The 22,535-nt window shown below is 41.1% G+C and overlaps 2 protein-coding genes across 3 annotated transcripts in view; one reads left to right on the top strand and one right to left on the bottom strand.

Moving 5' to 3' along the window:
- LOC124156514 (rabankyrin-5) overlaps window positions 1–22,535 on the top strand; it is a 141,000-nt gene that overhangs the window by 12,888 nt on the left and 105,577 nt on the right. The window contains exon 1 of one of the 2 annotated variants that reach the window (XM_046531097.1): window positions 15,847–15,966. The exons of the other annotated variant lie outside the window; for it this stretch is intronic. Within the exon in view, the coding sequence (XP_046387053.1) occupies window positions 15,862–15,966 (105 nt within the window). The 5' untranslated portion in view covers window positions 15,847–15,861. Of the gene's footprint in view, window positions 1–15,846; window positions 15,967–22,535 lie in introns of those variants that run through there. 2 annotated transcript variants of the gene reach the window in all.
- LOC124156515 overlaps window positions 1–22,535 on the bottom strand; it is a 100,071-nt gene that overhangs the window by 1,300 nt on the left and 76,236 nt on the right. Inside the window, exons 2-3 of the mRNA XM_046531098.1 lie at window positions 6,582–6,758; window positions 380–797 (exon numbers count right to left, since the gene is read on the bottom strand). Coding sequence (XP_046387054.1) covers window positions 380–797; window positions 6,582–6,758 — 595 coding nt within the window. The remainder of the gene's footprint in view (window positions 1–379; window positions 798–6,581; window positions 6,759–22,535) is intronic.

Below are 22,535 nucleotides of genomic sequence, written 5' to 3'. Positions count from 1 at the left end.
ATCTCCTCCTTAATCCAGTGAAGCCTTTTAATTAACTTTGAATGCTATATTTTGATTCAGTTATTGTTTTTTTTTCTTTTATTCAATCATATGATAAAGCAGGCAAGGGCCTTGAAGCAGATTATATTTTAAAATAAAACTATCTCAGCCAGTATGTCTGTTCCCTTTCTTTTATTTAAACACTCTAATTATGTATTTTCTTGTAAATGAGTACGGTAGATGTTTAACTTTACTGGCATAGAGATGTACGATGAGATTGAAAAGTTACGAATTGCTGATTTATTCAAAATAAAATTAAGAGCACATCCATGTTACAAATGTCAGAAGTAGCCAAGACAAGAAGCGCTTGTCATTGAAATGGGCCTCTTGCCAAACTCACCGTAGACTGCGAATGTACTTGACTGCGTTGAAGACGATGATGACGGCCATGGCGTCGGTGTGGTGTGCCGCTGCCGCCACGGTCTGCCCCACCACCTCCCCTGCCCTCCGCCCCGCCTCGACCACCCTGCCCCCCAGGCCCTCCCCTCCCCCACTCGACGGCTGCGCTTTGCTACTTCCACTGCCTCCCCCCCTCCGTGCCACCGTCGATGCGGCCGAGTTGCAGAGGTGTCGGGCGCAGTAGCAGTGCTCTGTGGAGGGTGCCTTGACTCCCGATGGGTTGGCTGTGTCGCGGGTGCAGCCGTCTTCGTAGGCCGTTTCCTCCACTGCTGTCTTCACTGTCCATCCCACGCCCTCTGAATACGAGTGGTAGTTGTAGCTCTGTGGCGCACACCCTCGGCTCTCCCCCTTCACGGTCTCTGAATACCAGTAATGCAGGAAGCATAAGGAGGGAAGCAAGAGAGCAGAGTTAAAGCGTGAAGCTCATCCAAGTACAGTAGATTCCGGTTAATTGGGACATATCGGGACTTGGGCACTTTGCCCCAATTAGGCGAACTCTCTTGTATATGGGCATAACAAACTTTGAAATGGTAGAAAGAAGACTAAGGAACGTTTATAATGCATCAAAAGTTTATGAAACTATTATTGTAATTAATAAATCATTGAGTTCAGTTAATTTATTATCATTTTTAAGAATTATAGCATTTTTGTTAAAATATTTTTCACAGCCTCGGGCAACGCTGAGTGAATGTCTTTTACTGAGTCCTAATTACGAAAAGTCCTATCCTCTTGCAGATAGTATAACAACAAGAACTTTCAAAATAGGGCAATAATAGGAACATTTGTGAAAAATAAGAGTAAATCAAAGGAGGAAAATATAAAAAATAGTTTTCTGAAAACAAAAAAATTTTAATTTCGTCGCGAGTATAGAGTCTATGTCGCCTACTCATGGCCCAATAAAGCGGCATGCTGTCCCAATTAAGCGGAGAATACTCTGGCATATTCCTCTATTGGGTTCTGTTCTTCAGCATCTGCCCCAATTAAGCGGCTGCCCCAGGTAACTGGTGGACCCATTAAACCGAATCTACTGTATATGCATTGGCAAAATTTCTATGCGGAAACACCGTCAAAAGATATTTCCTTTTACTGGTAACACTATGCTATTCATGAGTTCAATTCAAAATTGGCTGTACACAATTAATGTTTACTCGTGGCAATTGCACATATTGCCTTGCTGCATTGCCTTGTTTGAGGTGGACAGGAAATAATCAATCAGGAATCTTCATTTATTTTGAAGCATCCATGTATCCATTCTCTTTCATTGATGTCAATGCTTTGACTTGGTTTGTTTGTGAAGCAGTGATTATTCTCAAAAAGTAGCATGGCTTATTTTTTGCCTTTGTAATTTGGTTTGCATGATTGTTTTGTTTTCTTTCGTCAGAGTGAGACAATTAAAACCAGCCGATCTTGGTGTCTTACTCCTTTTTTTCCCGCATTTAGTCTGTCATTTGCAATCAGTCTTTATTCTTTGGGGAAACTGTTTCAGCCAGTTTGAGCTGATCTGTGCTCTCCCTCTATACATTCAACTATAAGGCCTTAGGCAGGAAAAGGCTTCCCCTTTTGGGGAGGGCGGTAATGTAAAGTGGGGGCATTTGTAGCGGGTACACCTAAGGCCTCTAACAGTGGCGTAGAAAGGTGGGAGGTCCGGGAGGGGGTCAGGACCTCCCCCTCCCCCAAGTATAAAAATACATTTACTTTCCTTCATAAAAGAAAACATAGTAATGAAAAATCATGAGTTCACAGTAGATTGCTCAGATAAATAAAGTTTTTTCGATTATGAAAAGTGTTAATATTAGTTTAAAACCCTCTACTCAGTACCCCGTTTTTCGATAATTTTCCCTGTTTCTCCGAGTTGTATTCGAAGGGGAAACTCATGGAGCTCGCTTTGTTCATATCAGCATACGTTGTTATCTCTTGGTCGCTCGACTATCCGTTCGAAAGAGTTTTTACGCCTTCCATCTATTTATGTGTGTATTTATGATGCTCTTGTTTGATTGGATTGTTACTTATTTTGGTTTTTCAAGATTCGAAGAAAATCTGAATTAGTGGGACGAATTTGCGGTAAAATGAATGACACCGGTCTTATGCGCTAAGGTCTGCGTTTCCCTTGCTCCAGAATTTTGACAGCTGTTGAAATTCCTCTACTGTCGGTCGGGAGTTAACCTCAGGGTCAAAACGAAATCGAAGTCAAAACTACTGAACGAAACGTCGAAACTTAACTAAAACTGTGGGACGAAAAGAAACACAGATTATATTTCGCACCGGAGGGACCACGTTCTTCACCTTCGAACAGTTTAGTTTCGACCCGCACACCGAGTACGAAGTATGGTTGAATGCAGTAGATGTACGGCCTACCGCCATTAGATGCAAGGGTGACTCATATTTTTAACCACTAAATAGGAGAACGGTCAACGCAAAGTGGCCATTCGATTTTTAAGCCCAATGTTTTTACCACTCTACACGTATGTCAAACGTGATGAGTGGAAACTATTCGCTGTTATTCCCCTCCACTCAACTTCTGGGATCGAAACATAAGTATGAGTAGTGGAGTTTCGATTAATTTAGTTTAATTCCCGGGAGTAAAGTTTCGTCCCGGGTCGAAACTAAACTTCTTGGTGATTTAAATTTCGTGCGTGAACGAAACTAAACCTAGGCCTCGTATTTTCGTTTCGCTCCGGGTCGAAATGAATCATTTTCGTTTCGTTTCACTTGCCATCCCTGCTCAGAAGAAATAGAGCTAGCTATCGGCTTCTGAGCATGGGGAGAATGTCACGTTATCCACCACCCGCCTCCCCCCTCATCAATCTGAAGAAGTGGTTATTTACGATTTACTTTGCTTTTTCGTGGTAAGCAACCAATAGTTTTTTTTTTTTGCTTTTATGAGCGAAATCCTGTGATTATCATGGTACCAATATTAAAAAAATATCTTCAAGGGTTTGGTTTTTATAAGCGTTCAAACTTGAGTCTCCATAGTTTATGTGCGGACAGTAAGCCTCTCTACCGAACTCCACCGGAACTCACCGGAACTAATGTTTTTCACGTTGGTTATTAATTTTGACGTTCAGTATAATGGAGGGGTAATTCGCAACTTTTCTTTGAGACCAACGTCTAAGCAATTGATTTAGGAGTGACTGTTTTGTGCGACTGTTTTTGCGAACGATAAGTCTGGACTTAAAAGTATTATCTATAAGTTTTGCGTTTATTAAAACAAATTCACTCTATTTACAGGTGATAGCTAATAATTTTTTTGCCTTGAGGGAAAATATTCTTAGAAAGATGTATGTGTTACATATTCCAAAGGCATTGAAGTCCTGAGAAGAATACTGGAATGTGAACATTAAATGCGGATGTCTAGCTACGCAATTATGTCTCTTTACTTGTAGCTACTTGTTTTATCGTTATCGCGGTGAATTTTTTTTCTTGCCGTGTTGATGTTTTATCTTGTCACAGGCCTCATTCGGTGTAGCAAAAAAAATACTTTTTCTTACTTTTAAATCAGTTAATTATATCTTCAATGATCTTGTGTGAAACTGTGTTCGACCTCGTCTCTCATTCGTCACTTGACGTCATCTCACGTCACCTTAACGTGGTTCCCCGTTCCGCATATTAAATCACTCTTCTTAAATTAATCACAGACATCAGATTGAAGGAAAGTTGAGCGTACAACAGTGGCTTTGCTGTAGGGTTCTTATCATGTGTAGAATACATTTAAATTTTTTTTATGATCTAATAAAAATGCAAGTTGAATAAATGCAATGAGTCGATCCTTTTCCTTGTCATGAATGTTAATGTGGAGAACTTAGATATCTTGTAATTTACAACTATCAAATATGGTTTTGGTAGTGTTGACACAATTTTTCGAACCGCTTAATGATATTGGTGTCACCATTGTATTTGGTATGGTTAGGTGCTAATATATGTGTTTAAAGTGGCCAACAAACCGTATATTTTTATCAGTGGAAATCTTAACGTAATCTCGTGAGCATAATTGATAATATTGGCTTATATTCATCTTTATTTTACGCAACTCAAAAAAAGCTAGATATGCTATCAACGCCTGGTCATGCATCTATTTTTAATTAGGTGCCACACGGCATCATCTAAATATTTGGAATCCATCCGTTCCCTCTTGGTTTGATTAGTTCAAGTTCTGTCGATTCCTCCGTGTTCTATTGTACGCTCGTCGAATGTTTCTTCGTTTTACTATGAATTCATCATCATAAGTCAACAATCCTAAGATTGGTTTGACGCAGCTCTCCATTCCGCTCTGCCATATCCACTTGCCTTTTCATAGCGACCTATGTCTTCTCTTTTACATCCATTATAATCTGCAACACCTTCGGGGCCGTCCCTTACCCTTCTTCCCTTCCACTTGTCCTCCTTCGATTGTTTTCATCAGGCCATCATGTCTCATTACGTGGCCGAGTTGTCCCGTCTTGTCCTTAATTATTTTAGGAGGCTTCTCTTTTCTCCCACCTTTCTTCGCACTTCTCATGGCTTACTCGATCGATCCATTTTATCTTCTTCATTCTTCGGTAGCACCACATTTCGAATGCTTCCACAATTGACTTCTCTTGGCTCTCGCTGAATTGACTGTCACACTTGCCTCTCTGAGAATTAAGCGTGGAATTTTTAGATTCTCTTCGTATGATGAACTAGTAGCCCCCCTCCCATTAGCCTCTAATGCACCTCTGGTCTGCCTGCTTAATCGTCGCGGTGCGTCGCTCGATTACTTGGGCCCTATTATTAATTGGTCGATATTGGAGACCTTGAGCGGAGAGAAGTTAACTCGGACATTCGTATGACCTTCCATCTGCAAATCTTTCTACGCTACACCCTCGGGAATTTTCTTTTTCCTTTTGAAGATATGGATTTGAGCAGTGCTCAGGGTTTTCTATGAACTTCTGATCCGGAAGTAAGTTATAATCGTATTACAGATTTTTTTTCAGGCTTAATCTGGCGCTTGTGTAACATATTATTAGCAGACCAGTAGTAGAACAAATTTTTGGACCAATTAGAGAACAGGTTGGATTAAGTCAGCGTTTCAGAGAATCCAAGCTCCTCCTTTGCTAAATATTTTCTTGAATCTAGCCACTAAATATTGAAAGTGAAATTGAATTATTTGAGAAAATTTTCCATTAGCTTTTAATTTACTATTGTAGTATTGTATTTCTGACGTCCGTTGCATTAATTTCTCTATAGTCCTTGGTAATTGTATGAGTTAAGGTAGAGTTAGATCAATGTGGTTGAACTGTTACTTGTAATGTAATGGCGAGTATGATGTAATCTTCCTCATTTTTTGCCCGGAAAAGTTGATAATTACATATTTAGCAGTTGGCAATTCTTGATAATTGAAATAATGGAAAATGATGAGAAGTCATCGATTAAATCTAACAAAAAATATTTAAATTCATGCAACCCACAAAGAAATGAGTAGTATGCATTATTAGATCACTTGAAGCGAACACCACAAAGAGCAATAAAAATATCGAAATGATCGGGAACGAGCGGCCTATCGTTTAATCTACTATTGTGGTGGTGTCTGTGTGGAGGATCCTGTCCATCCCTAGGGAACTTGATTTATGTTGCCACTTTGTGCGCCCGAGTAATTCGGATCGCTGTGATTATCAGCGACGCAAGTGGTGACTGCTGTAAACCCATTTGAATACGCAGTGCGTGACAATGCATCAGTGAATTCTCTTTATTGTAACATTCATGGCTTGTCATCACGTTACGAAGGACAGAAAAAAATCGGTCCAATAAGAGAAATACCTGTTTACAACAATCAATATTGTCAATGATGAAAGACGCTTTGTTTCTTCCACAAATTTATAATTTTTTTTCTATTTGATTACCGCTTTCGGCTAATACACCAATATGAAATACAAAACAATGTATCGTGGGGGAAGGTTTATATATACTATGTTTGTTAATGTGGGGGTTAGGAGGAGGTTGGTTTCAAGCTGGGGTTGGTAATTGATAATTTCGATTTCATTGATATTGTTATGAATTCAAATAAAACTTGGATTAGAGGTTAGATTTAAGGAGCCAATTTGTTGAGTCCCGTAAGCACTCGTTACTACGCCCCACCCAACTGGACAATCATCCTCTGTCTTTGCCGTTATCGTAGTGTTGTTACTCACGTCCGTTTTGCAGCACGAGCTCAAAGGTCTTCTTCATGCAGAAGGTTGAGTCTGCGCACTCGACCTGGAACTCGGGGGCGTAGGGATCGAACCTCGAGCAGGGCGGCGTCGTCTCCGTGCGGTTGCTGGGCGGGCGCGCCATCTCGCTGCACTTGTAGCACATCAAACCGCTAGCCGCTGTAAGAAAACAAAAGACGAAAAGTCAGCCACCATACTATGAGGAGTTCTCTGGAACGGGCAATCCACAATGAATCACTCATGCATCTGATCTAAACTTCGATTACGGCACATTCACAAGAATACTATAATTTTCATGGGGTGAGAATGATAGACGGTAATAAAATTCCATGCAATTGTAATGTTGACCTACACCGGTTTTGACATTTTGTGTCATTATCAAAGTACAATTATCCTCTTTTAAACCTTTATTTATACCGCTTTGCGGAGGGAAGGGAGAAGGACAGAAAGAGTTTGACTGCACAGGTATAATTAGAGGTTTAAAAAAGGCACTTTTAAAGATAACTTATTGTATTACGTAGTCCATCATCAACACTTCATGAGCTACATCACTTCCACAAGAAATATTAATTCGGTATTTCCAATTTTTTTCCTATCTTTGATTCCTAAAATTATTGTTTGCATGCAATGATCTGAGTTATTGTCCTTGCAGCTAGCCTTCAGCCACTGCAGACAATCTAATTTTTGGAAAAAAAAGGTAAAACCAAAAAGAAAACAATAATGTAATTGCTGAAGAAAAAAATGAGGAAACTGTTAAAAAAAATGTAAAATCGAACAAAAAATGATAAGACAACTTAAAATGCAGCAAAAACTGCATAATCTAGAAAATTAAAGGAAAAAATATGATTCTGTGTGATCAAACTGTTTTGTCGTCGGTTAGGTTTAGTTTTTCCAATTTTAGTGTGACTTACGCTAACTAGTTGCCCGTCTTACCCTTCTCCGTCTCTTACGCAGGAAAGGTTAGTCTGATCCTTAAACAGTATTCATTTGTTGTGCCATTTGTCCCCGCAGTGCGTTTAAACGCACTGTTAACCACGCTGAAGAGGTGGTTGGATTAATTACACTCTGGTAGCTGGTCTGGTGGAGAAATTAAGAGAGACATTTTGCCGAACGGATAGGTATGTGGTATGTAGGCATTAGTTTTTCCCCAGAACAATAAATTACTTCAATAAATGCGAGGCGGAAAACTACGTTTGAGCATTTCCGTTTTATTGGTGTAAACGGCTCTTGTTGTCCTAACACCCACCGCCACTCGCCCTTTGAGGCGATTTGCATTGTGGTAATTTTTAGTTGCATTTAAACTAGTGATTAGATTCTTTCGCCCCGGAATCTTTTTAAAGAAATGTCTAAATTCTGGTTTATGTAATTTTTATTAAAAAAAACTTGACTCTTGAAATTCTTAGGATCCTGAGAGGGTGTCCTTTATGTATTTATTTATTTATTCCTGTACCACCGGAAACAGCACCATTGATCTTTTATATCGAGTTTTCAACTTACTTAACAATTAAACGCACACGATCATCCATGCCATGGATAGGGGAGACCTACCTCGGTGGGACTTGAAACCGCGACCCTCGGTTTGGCGGGCGAATACTTAACCACCGAGGCCGGCAATTTGTGTGCTTGCCGTTCATTTTCCTGTTCGCAGCGCGCTTTTTTGGGGGGAAGGGGCTCTCACCCTCATGAGTGTTCCTCCGATAGGGGAGGATGCGGGGAATAGCATCCGTCGAAATGGCGATCGCCCTATCATTAGTCTCTCTCGCTTCGTAATATAGAAGTGATAGGCTTTAAGAGGGGGAGGATGGTGCAGCGGGATTCAATTCAGGGCGGCTCGTATTTTGTCGGTATGTCGTGCCGAATGCTCTCCAAATCGAAACTTCAGCTTCCCTTCCCTTGTTCGGATCTTTTTACGTTTTGAAAATTGTTATCGCTGACGTTATGGAGTATTAAGAACACATTCACTCTGGAAGATTAAATTTCTTAATAATATGATGCTATCAAAACCCTGAATTGAGCATTCAGCTGAAGTTTCAATTTGGAGAGCATTCTACAGGACATACCGGCAAAATACCAGCCGCCCCGAATTGAATTACCAGTGACTAGGGTTGATGACTTCCGATCGAATGTTGGGATTTTTCAGACCACAATAGAAGTTGTATGAAGAAATCAACTTTGCTGTTAAATGCAAATAAGATACAGATAATAATATTATAGAAAAATAAATTGTGAGGTTTCTCTTTTTTATTATAAACATGTCAACATAGGTCATATTTCTCATAGGGGTTTTTGTGACATGATATTGAATAACCTGAACGATTTGTAGCTGTCTGTTTGGGATTTCTGTGAAACATTCCGAAACAGTTCGACGCAGTCGGATGATCAGATGCGCACCGCATACTGTTATCTTGAAGCAACTTCAATGTCGAGGATAGATAGAATATGCCCTTCGTAACAGACATCAGAGTTTATTGAAGCGTGGCCATTGCTGGAAAATCGCAACTGCGTCACAAGGTTTTTAGGGATTCCCTAAAACTTAGAATGTGGTTTTCTCGATTCCCCTCTGAGGCGTACCCATCTTGTTGCTCGAAGGGACTTGTCTCAGGGGTGGTACTCTGTAACTTAAAGCGCCGGAGAAAAGCTCTTCGTGGAGCTCCTTCCTCTAGACGGAATTCTTTATTACACGAGAAAGAGATTGAGGCGTTAGCTATTAAAGAGAATTTCCGTTGAGTTACAGAATACCGCCACGAGTTAACAGAAAATGAATTCTGGGAGAAAGCCGAAGCACTTTTCTCCGAGTTTCAGAATTCCACTCAGGGGCTAATGGAGTGCTTTTTATCCTGTAAAAATCTATCGTCATTTGTGTTTCTGTGTTCGGCGTTGAAAGTTTTTCGTGGGCGGATGAGTTCTGCAGCTCAATACGCCGGGAGGTGGTACTTGTGGGATGTGCTGGGGAGACGTGCTTCCATCTGGAGGGCGCTCCACGCGACATTCCAGTGCTCGCCTTGCCCTCAATGTGCCCCAGGGCGACCGCCCGCCACGAGAGCATCACTCGCCCTCCACTCATATAACTGTTCTTGCACTCCGATGCATGTGCCCTCTCCGCGAGTCTTCCCTCCCGCCCCGACTCGGCCGTGGGTATTGCGGGGTTGTAATTAGAAGGAACGAGCGATTCTGCCCACGCGATCAATAGCATCCGTGAACACCATCCCACCCAGCCAACCTTTGGTGACATTTGATTTATCTGATTCCATCAGTGGCATTGTTGGAGTCGTATCGGTGGATTATTTACTGTGAATATTTCATCAGAATTTTCATCATCATTATGAGTTTTTGAATGCTCCATGAAGTTTTCGAATCCCCAAATTCCCCTGTTCGCGGTCATTCCCTCTACTGTCTTTGAAGCTTTTCTTCTTCATAGGCACCAAGAAAATGTGACGGAGTATTTCATGCGATAGGATGATGTAGGTTTATAAAGATCAGCTTTCGGTAGAGTTGAGTGGAGAGTTGCGGAAAACCAATTTTAGGTTCGATGACTGTTTAAGATGATGAATGACCTTTCCATCTATTCCTACACCCTCCTCATTTCTCATACGCGACTGGGAACCGTCGAAGGATTCGTGATTCCGTATCCATATGCTGGATATGGCCGTACGTACCCTCCTCTTTGCTTTTATTTTATTCTCTCAATCTGATTTTGTTCTGATTCCATTATTTCTCAAATTCTGTGGGTTTCGGGAAAACGCTCGTTTGCCATCCTTTTAAATTTCCACTTCAACATGTGTTATTCTAATTCCACTAGTTGCTCTCTGATTTCTTTAATTGCTCAAGCATGGATCAAGCGCTCATTTTTATTGCACTGAATTCTGTGTAGCTCCCTAGCCAGCCTTCTCGAGCAGGGCCCCTAGAATTGCGCTCCTTTCAGATATTTGGAAAATCGCGCAAAGTTAACCTTTTTTTCCTTTGATCATATGATTCAGATGAGGTTGCGATTTGAAAGATAAATTACTTGGACCGTAGACGATAATATTTCCACCTGTAAATGCTCTATCCTTTCTAAGGATCATTTCACATTTTCCCATCTATAACAATGCATGGGATTCGGCTATGTTCGGTACGCTTCAGCCTGGCTTCGACTGCTCCCGTGCGCAGCGACCGGCATTCCTTAGTGTCGAGTGGAGTGGTTGGTTAATTGCGGAATCTCCCCTCGAGCGGGCGTTTAAGTCTCCGTCGTGTGCTCTTCGAGCGTTGAAGTCTCCATCTCCTCCGCTTCTCTCTCTCTCTCAGCTTCCCCGCTGTGGACCACGTTGCCAAGCATCCTCCTCCCTCTCGCCTGCAATATGATGCACCGTCCCCCTCCTCTCCTCGGCTATCACTCGGATGATGCTCTCTGGCGTCGTGCTTCCACCGACCTCTCCATCTCTCTCGCCGTTTACAGAGGTCATGAACTTGAACGTACTGGTCGATGGCTTGGGGCTGTTGCTGGGTATCTCGAGTGATTTTAGTCGCGAAATACCTAGACTCGTGTTGTATTCATAGTGTCATTCAGCTTGTGGTGGAGAAGATCTCATGTATTTATTCAATTCATGCAGCCTTCTAGTCTACTAGATTTCCTCTAGTTGTTGAGGCTCTCTCCTCCATCTCCAACTATTGCATGCGAATGACGAATATACAACGCTTGAATTCCATTCTGACGCCTCGTCATCTTTTTTGCGTGAATAGCTTTCATCTTACGTATTTCTCCTTCATTCATAGAATTTTCTGTGTAAAAAGTATTTTCCGTGGTCATGGAGAGCTCTTTCGACAATTCCTCTCTTACCTCCTTAACGGGAATCTATCATTATTTTGGCTAGTTGAAAAATGCCTCTACGCATACATCGTGTTAGCAGCCATCAAACATGCGTCGCCACCTCCTGCTGATAAGACTTCAGCCGTACAAAATCAAATATATCAACGAAAATTATACGTTACAAATGATTTGATGCTTCTAAGGTCATCATCAACTGAAGGCATAACTGAAAATATGAAAGAGGGATTGATATGACATGGACAACAGAAGAAAAAGTGTGTTTTTTGTTTCTGGAGTGGCTGTGGGTGGAATCCCCCCATGGGTCCGCCTGCCCTTCGTGAGCAGCCACCTCCAAATGTCAACGCGTCTGCACTCATCCTCTGACGTGATGTGATGTCATGGTGAGGCGATGCCCCATTTTAGATGGCCTTCATTGCCCATATCATTCTTGTGGAATGTTGCTGATCAGTCAAGCCTTGAAAGCGCCTGTTCTATTGGTTCAAATAGATTTTCTAATCGGATATTAAAAGATACGTAGTTCTTACTGGTAATTAGAGGTGGGGTCATTATCACTCGACGAATGTCGTGATGAAGATGTCGGCTAATAACGTTTGCAGCATTTGCTAATGGTACCTCAAGAAAAAATTTGTTTTAAATTTATGACTTCTGTAATCTGTATCAAATTCTCGAGTGCCGATCGCAAAACTTATTTTCATTATTTATGGCATGTCATCAGTTCTCTACTTGGAATCCTCGAATTCTGCGTGCGATTCCTCGACACTCGTTCGAAAACGCGCAATGAATGTCTTCGTTCGAAAATCAATGGGGACACAATAAAAAGCATTTAGTGAGAAAGAATTTAGTAAAAGAATAGAACCTTGTTGTAGAGAATTTATACTTCTCACTTTACGTGAGATTTGCCTTCGCTCAGGTTAACTATGGTTTTGGGCGACGGCGTCGGAACAATTTTCCCAGCTAATTTGTGTATTTTTACTCCACAGACAACTTAACTTATTGAAAGTGAATGCAACAACTTCAATACTCTTCAAAAATGGAAATGTGTTCTGGAGAATGGGAAGGCAAATTTGAGGGTTCCGGGTACTTTTAATTTCGAATTCTTGAATTCTGCGAGTGTGCCTTTATTTTTATTTTCGCTTGCCTACTCGCTACTTTCGTTGCGAGAGAATACCTCGTCTCGTCGGTGTTGAAGTGCCAAGTGTATGCGCTGTGCAATCTTCATCTTCGCAATCACCGAGCGAATGGAAGACATACTGGATGTCGGCATTAAAACAATCGTGTGCGCGTCTCGCCGCAGGGTTTGTGTTTTCTAAAATGTCCGCAGCGTGGCGTTGAGTTCAGAGCGATCCATTGGGAACAAATTGTTGTATTTGTGTGTTTCCACTTTCGAGGATTTTTGTATTCGAGTGTTTCCGAGGGATGAGGCACGGATTTTATTGATCTATTTTTAAAATTTTATATATATCATCTCGAATAGAAATTTCTGTCCTCAGTCCTAATTATTTCCCCATGACGAAATTCGGCTCGATCTACCATCAGCGTCGCGAGTGACGGCCTCAGGAAACCCAATGCAATGCAATGCGCGGTGGGCGACATAACTTTTAGGCCTTTTACGACAGTCAATTGGAGTTGAGTCCGAGTTCACTGGATAACTCAGTACAACCATCTCATACGATTATTTTTTCGCGAGCTACCTTCAGCGAAATATATATCTACCGGTTTTCGCAGTGTTAACTATGGGCACTATTGAAAATTCGCTGCTCATTTTTTTTAAATTCGACGATGACAGCGTGATGTCTCCACCGTTCTAGATAGATGAAAAATAGATATTCCTATATGTTGTCCTACGTCGACAAGAGTCTCCTTGATCACCGTTCATTCATCATGGGCTGCGTGACACTGCCGTGCGTGCGATTCACGGCCAAGGTCGCTCTCTGTCCCTCCTTCCCATCCCTCGCATTGACAGACGCCCATTGCCCTCCATCTTTCACAGGCGCCTCTCCTAAAGGCCTTTCCGGCGTTCCGTCTTGTGTACTCCCTCCGTCCTTCTAATCTACCGGAAAAGTATGATAAAATTGCTGCTGCCGGCATACCACATCACCCTTACTCCCATGTCACTTTTAATTTCAATATTGTCATAGGGTAGCGTCGCAGAATTTGTGTTGTAATTGCGTAAGGTATCGTATTCATTTGGAAGACATTGACTCTTCTTTGAAGTGCCTGTCACTCTACTACCCTGATAGTTTCAACTTTGACTCGTGTTTCTGTGGGATTGTAAAACCAATGTAGTGTGTATGTTGACACACATGTTTATGGGCTTTCCTAGTTCGTTGCTCTGGACTGTAAATAATTATGCAAATTTCCTTACTTCAAAGAATTTCACTTTGTTGTTCAGCGATTCAAAGATGTCTCTCGGAATGCTGTCACTCCAGAGGAGTCACCCGTCAGGGATATACCATCGATTGGATCACTCCCACAGTCTCGCGTTCTCTCTACCTCTTTTATTTCTTCTATAGTCGACGACTTTGTTTTTATGTATATTTTCACACTAACTTTGCGTCATTTCATGGAAGTATCAATGTCCCAAAACATCCTGTGGAAGAATGCTAGGTATCGTCGCGAATAATTCATGCATGTGTATGTAGGATTGCTGGACCTGTCAGATATGATATGACGTACAAGATTCTCTAAATCTTCTCTGGAAACGGGTGTGACGCTGGAACCAATGTTTTTGTGTTCCTCAGCAACGCACCAAATATCCGTGAATGATCAAATGTCCCATTTCGCGCGTTTCAATTGTTGCGCCGTCGCGATGTCCTGGCACCCGTGGCCATGGTGATTGCCGCTCTGTTTAGTTCCTCTTGGACGTCTACCCTTTCGAAGGAGCGCCTCTCTTCTCCCGTAGCAATCCCTCCGCAATAGTCTTTTACCGTTGCGTGTTCGCCGCCACCTGATCCGAGATCGTTGCCGCCGAGAGAGGCTGTCGACGCGCGCCGTGTGTATGTGTGTGAATAACGGTCGAAGGATGACGACGAAGACGCGCTCGCCCGGCGCGGCGTTTAAAGGGAAGGGGGCATTTAAAATCACCCTCCTCGAGGCACATCTTCCTCATTGTACCCAGCGTGTTCCACGAATAACCTGACATTGGGGAGTGGTGTTGGCTTGCATGTGGCTGTAGAATTTATGGACTTCAGGATAAAAAATAACTTATACTGCGATTCAATTATTGAGCTTTCCGCTTTATTTAGTAAAATAAGAAATATAACAACAGCAATTAACATCTTAGAAACAGCTGAAGCATTAAATTGCAATATCAGCAGTGGCGATCACCAGTTAGTTTCTATAAGTACCTGAGGATGATTGTATAACAATTGAAACACGTGTAGTACTCGGTTTATAAATTGTGGACAATATCATATTTATCATTATCACCAGTTATCGAGTTAAAGTCGTGGGATCCCGGTAGGCGATGGGTGAATTTGTGCGTGATTTTCGATTTTTATTCGTTCCCTCATTAATTGAATTTTGCTCCTCAATCAATATGATCTTAAATTTCGAACGACTTATTAAATGTCAGCATTTTTACCTTTACTAAGAAATTATATTCTTTGCTATTCGAGGCACGAAATCCAGCCGACATTGTATCATTTCGTGTTCAGGAGGAAATTTCAGAGTATGCGCTAATGTGTTCAAGTGCATCGAACCGAGTATTGTTTGCTTATATATAATGTAAGGGAATTAGTTACCAGGTTCTGTTGCACTTTCCATATGCTTTACCGGACGAAAAATAAGTGACTGCCTATACCTATCCTTCCAAAGTTATCTGTTTGTAGTTTATTGTGTTTTTGAAGGACTTTATCCTTTTTATATTTTAATAAATTAGATTTTCTTAGTGAATGTGAATTAGTATCAACTAGGTTTTATAATGTGAATACTTGCGTTATCTACTGTCCGACTTTTAATGCAAAACGGGTGGCATACCCGTAAGGAGAGGAAACTCTGCGGAGGCGAGGCCATTCTCCGGCAAGGATTGAGAGGTCAGCCGCCCTGTATCATTTCCTCCCTTCACCGCTTTCGTGGAACAGTTTTGCTTTGGAGCGGGAGGGTGGAAATCCCAAGTTAGCCATGGCTAGAGTTCGTAGAAACTGTTATTTCTGACACGACGTAAATGGATGTGGAAATTCGTAACTGTGACCGAAGATGGGGAATGTTGCGTAGCCTTACATCTGGTGACTCTATTTAGATAATCTCGTCTTCATTGAATCGCTATTGTGAAATTTGGTGGTCGATATCAGAGTAAATGAAAAGTAGATCTCAAAGCATTTGTACCTACGGTTTTATTCGTTTAGTGAAAGCAACAAATGCGCAACAATCACGTAAAGTCAAAAGTATAAACAAGCCGTTACTATATGATTATTGGGCGACATAGCAACAGTTTACTTATGGACCTCTCAATATATGGCACGGAAGTGTTGGGATTTTACTGTTGTGTTTCGCGCGAGAGAAAACGACGACTCGACAGGATGCAATGAGGCGGAATACTCGACGACGTCTTTAACTCAAGTTAGTGTTTTTTATTAATTAGAATGTCTGGAGATGAGCTTCCTCTGAAAGAACTATGCGAATCTATTTTGATACGACGGAACCCGTGTTTTTCTTTTGAAATCACACCAGGAAAAACCAAGAAAATCGGAGTATCATTTACAAAATTTCATCGCTATTTAATATTCGTGATTATGTTCTAAATACTGTTTTGAGTGAGGAATTGTTGGAATTACATAAGAAATAAATCTATATTCTCGGAGTAATTAAAAAAATGAGGAAATGCTAAGCAGGCTCATCGTATCGTCAATTTGTGTCAACTGGAGGAGTATCATTGGTGGATGCCGTCTGCGAAGTGTCCTTTGAGGTATTTTCTTATAAATTGGCGTAAGAAATAAATCGTACGTAGTGGAAGCTACGTTTTCCCTGATAAATTAATGTGCCAAATTAAATTACCTAAAAAATGAATTTCGAAATAAAATTTGAACAGAAGCTAACATTGTCGAAATCCATCACAGATTTTGGTATTTCAATTTAGGTCACAAGTCGTCCCTCTTTTCTTCATGTTTATTCATCAGGGTTTTTTAGAAATGGAGCGATTAGGAGTGATGATAAGGAGTCTGATGACGACACATGCGCAGCGCCGGGTGATTGCCTTTTCCGTTTGACCGAGTTGAGTCACGGGCCTCATGTTTTCGCTTAAAAATGCTACTGCGGGGAAATTCGCTCGGACGAAAAGGAAAGTGCGTGTTCACCTTGCGCGAATTGCGAATGCCTTTTGAATCACCCGAAATGGGCCCTCTGGAATGGCCCATGAGGGCCCATAAACAGTTGGATGTCCTCAATAAGCTGCCGGAAACTGTAGGATTTTGCTTTCCATAAGGTCACCTCTTTTGTGTAATATTTCAATCCCTCCGCGTGAACAGCGGAGAAATTCGCATGAATCGCCATGAGGAAAACTTCTCCTGGGGCGGAATTCTGTACACGGATACCGACGATCGTCGGTGTCGGTAGCTACCGACGATCGTCGGTAGCACCGATAGAAATGTGATTCACAAAGCGCCGCTACCGACAGATTGTCGGTGCAACCGACAAATTCGTGACGTATTGCTTTTGTCGGTACGAAAGTGGCACCCGCACGCGAGGCTAGGCGCCTCGACCAATCATATTTCTCCTTTATTTGCATTAAACAAATGAGGCTCCGAAAACGCCATTTGTTATTCGTCAGCCCGCGAAGAAGTTAAAAAGAGTTGATCACTGCTTTGTGAGATATTTACGATGTTTAATCACTCTGCGAACACAATTTCTTACTCCCGTTGGTGCGATGTGGCTTGTATTCCGAGATTTTGCTGTATTTACCATCGGATTTTTTCTAGCCCAAGTAAAAAAGCCTTTATATTCAAGGATTCAACGGTCGTTGATAGAAGAACACCGGCAACATTAGGTGCTCAATGTATTGGAATTTTCAAGTATAATTGTCTTGAAGAGGACTTTGTCTGCTACGTAATTGTTCACCTACGCTTATCATAATCGTATTCTTGCGATTAGCAGTGACGAAATTATTTTTATTAGTATTGTAACAATGTACCTTCATCTTGAGCCACGGCTTGTTTACATCGCTGGCCTCATTGTTCGCCGTAAGTCCGATACTTCCACGAGGGTAATTATTTAATTAGAAAACATTTTTGTCGCTTGAATTCACATTTTGGGCTATTTAAAATACATTCGTTGAGAAAAACACCGAGATTCCGCGGATGTCACGGAAGGTATCATCAGTATCATCGCGTCAAGTGTTGTGATTGTGAACTTGAGTGACATACTTTTCGCTATCTATTTGGAAGTGTTAACTTTTGCATTTTGATACCATTTGTGTGTTATTTCAAACTTTGCGTTGATATGACTTTGACTAAATACGCTTGATCAGTGTTAATTTGTGATATACCGTTGAAAGTATGAAGGTTTTCTCGTGTTGAAATGAAATTTTTGTAGTTTTATGATGAATAATTCATTAAATGTTTCCTTGTTTCGTGCAATCATTCTTTTTATTTGCCCCTTTCTACCGATGGAATACACGGTACGTACCTACTCAGTGCTCTTATAGTAATAATGAAAATCTATCTTGAAGTCCCGTACGGTGTTTGGTTAGTATGGTGAAGTAAATTCAGCATTAATTTTACGGGAAGTTTTGTGCACCGGTAACGACGCGTCGCGACGTCAAAGAGTGAGAGGAGTCAAGTGATGCCATTTATATTCTTCTAAAATATAGTAGCAATATGCTTTTTCTATTTCGTCGTTGCTGTATGATGCTCTCAAGAGTACTTACGAAGGTAGGAGAGTTATTTTCATTATAAACCCCATTCTCAGATGCTCACATAGGGTATTGAAGGTAATATGAAAGTGAACGAAATGTCCACGTATATATTTCATTGAAAGTGCATCAATAGGCATTCGTTTTTATTGAAAATATAAATTAATTTCGGATCCAAACTTTACGAATCAACAATAGATACCTATCGTGCCTTGTTGTGAGTAATTTAAAAGCAAAGCAATACGTTACATACTTAAAATTACGGAATATTTATAATGTAAAATACCTTACGCTATTGGAACGCATAATGTAATATACGTGTAACATTGATAAAGTTAAATACTGCTCCCACTATGTAAATTTTACGTTTCAAGTGTTTAATCAATCATTTTTATTATAAATAACATACAATTAGAGTGCTTCCACGGATCTAGCGTCGTAGATTATGATTTAAAATCGTCAGCTTAGGCCGAAAAGTGTAAACAAAAGTCCGCCATGTTGCTAAAAATTTGTCGGTAGGTCCTACCGAGCGTTTTGAAATCGTCGGTATGTACCGACGGGTTTACCGACAACTGTCGGTGGGATAACGACAATCGTCGGTAAAACGTGTCTCCTGAATCGCTCGTACCGAGACTTATCGGTAGGACCGGCTTACCGACACCGACAATCGTCGGTACGGTGTACAGAATTCCGCCCCAGGACTTGGAATCGAACCGCGGACCTTTGGTTTTCTTGCTCGTGTTGTGGCTTCGTGGAAGTCCTTTCTCCCTCGAGTTGCCATCTTCGAATGGCCGCAAGGACTTAAATAACGAGAACCGTGAGCCTCGGTACAATTATCATGAGAATTGAGGAACTTGGTTAGCGTAGTGGTCTGCGCAGTGGCCCGGAAAGTCAAAGGTCCGTGGTTCGATTCCCGATCCAGGGGCATTTTTGATAGCAGTTCCTCTTTGTTTCCCCCCGAGAATATTCTACGGAGGACGGGAGATCGAGCGTTATTAAAGTCTACCTCTCTCCTCCCAATTCAAAGTGGATTCAATCTCGCGAATGCTTGTGGTGCTGTGTGGATGCGTAAATTTTGCTTCGGTGTATTTTTTTTATTTATTTTGGTTGCAAATAGAATTGTGCCGGGTGTATTTTATTATTTATGTCTATTATGGGGATACCCAAAGCATTAATGAACTTTCATTCATTCATTCGTGCTTTACATAAATTTGAGTTCCTTCAGCTAGATATTAGCCGCCGAGAGGTGTATGGTATGACTCCATTTGGAGTCTGATCGTGCTCTAAAAGTGAGGCTGAGAATTTCCTTCTATAATCTGAGGCGCTCTCATTCATGGTCACTTTGTTGTCTGATCGGTTTCCCACCATCTATTCTTCCCGAACACATTTCACCCTCTCTATTGTGCGCATTTGACGGCGAGGACTTGTATAATATCCAAGTAATCTTCAAACCATATCCATTGTGAATTTGTCGATCCTTCCCATCTACATGATACATGGCCAGCCTCCTCAAACGGTGTTTGGCTTTATTTCTTAATGCCACATCGAATCTCTAAGGCGTCATATTTTCACACTATTGCCTTGTATATTGTTTATTCGGTTTTTAGTGTGGTTGGCATTGCCCGTGTATTGAAAAATCATTTTAAAATCGGGAATTATCTGTATATTTTTATTATATCGAAATTTTGGCGGATTAGTCCTTAATTTCGGGTTAGAGTCGGTTTTTTTTAATCAATACTTTAAATTAAAAAATCGTGTTTTAATTTTTTGTGCGTGGAAAGAACTTCGAAAACCATAAGACATAATCCTTAGTCACTAGTTGATAAATTTACACGTATTAGAATGAATTGTGAGAAAAGAAGGTCTTATCTTAGTCTTTCTATAATTTAATACCAAATAAATTACTTGTTTATGAAATAGTTTTATCACTAATTTATATTTTATAGATTATTACATTAATCCATGGTAATGTAAAATAAAAAAATACTTTGGATTGTTTAAATACTGCGATATTATAGCATGTGAAAATGTTAATGTTCAAACCTTTAATTATTGCTTCTATTTGGTGATTTAACTTCTGTTGACACCCTGAGAGAGAGAGAGAGACAGAGTAATTAAAAAATATTTGGCGAATGTGGGCGAATCATTAGACGGTGTGAGTGCGTAGGTTATTAGACATGTTTGGCCTCTGTTACGTCCCTTTTGGGCTGTCGCGGTATGTGGAATAGGCGACGCGCTGTTTAGCCGTGCGAGGTCTGAAGAAAATTCTCTAGCTCTCCGTCTCTCTCTCTCTCCAAGGTCACGTTGGGTGATTAGTTGGCCATCTGGATGTCGGAATCGAAAGTGAACGTTTTGTGGTTTGGACGCGAAAGGAGTGTAAAATATTTAGGTGTCGACCTTGGAGAATGCCCGCAGTCAGCATGCTATTTGCCTCCGTTTCAAGGCCTCGCGAGATCGGAACCACCGAAAATGGTACACTTCCAATTGCCTCGTTTAAGCTGTTTGCTCTTGTCGCGGTCAAGCTTTTCATAAACATTGTGCCTTCTAATGAGAGAAAAGATTTTTCGCGTAAGCAGTGAAAGATTTTATGTAAATCCTTCGTTAACGAGGCTGGGCACACCGACATCCGTAGCGGGGATAATAATTCCAAATATTTCCTGATGAGGGCGTAGGAATTGTTTAGAAATTCTTTTCCCTCCTCCCTGCGAACATTCAAATGGAAGTTGATCTCCGTCAGCGCTATTACAGATTACTCTACCCGTTACATTACTATACATATTTTTCGTTATCTCGCTCCTGCACAACTTAATTTCAGAATATTTTCACGCGTTTTTTTTTTAATTAGCATTAGGTTGTGAATTTTCTGTTTTAGGAAGTCTTATCACGTTAAGGTTATTTGTATTTTCTTCGTAGCGTTAACTTTGGTCAGTTTCAAATGCTAAAGTAAAATATTTTTGCGCCCAAGAGTATAAAACAGCTGGTATATTTTGTGGAATTTCATTTACTGTCATTTTATTTTATGCGTATTCCTCTTATAAAGTTTGAGCATGTTAGGGATTTCATCTCCTGCGGCATTATAATCGTATTTCTTTTATAAATAAATAATCGTCATCGCCGTTCTTTTCCAGTGTGGATTCCTGCAGTTAGAAGAGGTTGATATGAATATCAAATCTTAAAATTTGTTTTTAGCAATGATTAATAGCACATATGCCATTAATTTAGGATACAAAGGACATAACTCCGTTGGAAATCACTCCAATCCACTTTCGCTCCTCTTGAGTGAGCGAAGCAGTGGAGACTTGTACGCGCGACGTCCCAGGTGACGAAGGGACGCTTCCAAGTGACGCAGGGACGCTATCCAAATAACCATGGGAACACGGCGCTGTGTACGTGTTGCCGATTGTTGAAAGACCCCCGAAGTAGCTATTCGCAGTTAGGAAATTCTGCTGAATGAATCAGGAATGAAACCGCAGACATGGGCTCAGCAAGTGCTCCGATCAATGTGCCAGAAGTATCCAAATTCGGTGGGAGTTATAGTATTGCATATTTTCTTTCCCTCGTTTTATTCTTAAGTATGACATCTTGTGCCGTATAAGTTTCGGAGAATCTTTCGGCGGATACATCGCCTTTTCAGTGAAAAAATATTTGAATGTCGTAATCTTTAAGTTTCTTTGGCCGAGGGTTGGATGTTTAAGTTGTCTGCGGTTCTGTTACTTCCTTGGAGAGAGCATCTATTGGCTGTGTACAAAATGGGGAATCGGATGAAACTTACGAGTTTTGTATTGTGAGAGAAAAATGCGTCAACGCAGCAACCGTCAATGGTTGTAGGTGCACCGTTATGATTACCTTTTTTCTTCTATTTCTTCGGTAATGATGAAGTACGGTGGGGTTGGGTGTATTTTTAATCTGCCCCTGTTCTTAGTTACCACTCCTTCCGCTGTTTCGGCACCATTTCTATAAGGGACTCGTCTGGTGGTGTTTGTATTTGGTTGGGATAGGGATTGTGGAGCACCAATGGTCTGCAACAGCAATCCTCCCTCCGGCGTCTTATCCGCCCCACCGCCTTGCCCTGCGCTACGCTCCACGACCAATGACTTAGTCGTTTTCACGAAGGTCGTGTGCTTATTCGTGGATGGCTGCACAGGGTGTTAGTAGAATTTCTGTCGTCGTCATGATGTTTCCAAATCATAGTTTCGATGGCGAATTCGTATGTGGTGCTTTTCCGGCTGGAGAGATTACTTCAAGGGATGAGAGGTGTTTCGGAATCTTAAGGATCGATCTC

This window comes from Ischnura elegans, chromosome 3 (genome assembly GCF_921293095.1).
Source record: "Ischnura elegans chromosome 3, ioIscEleg1.1, whole genome shotgun sequence".
Taxonomy (NCBI): Eukaryota; Metazoa; Arthropoda; class Insecta; order Odonata; family Coenagrionidae; genus Ischnura; species Ischnura elegans.
Note: the sequence above shows the minus strand (reverse complement) of the source record. Positions and strands in the feature narration are given on the sequence as shown.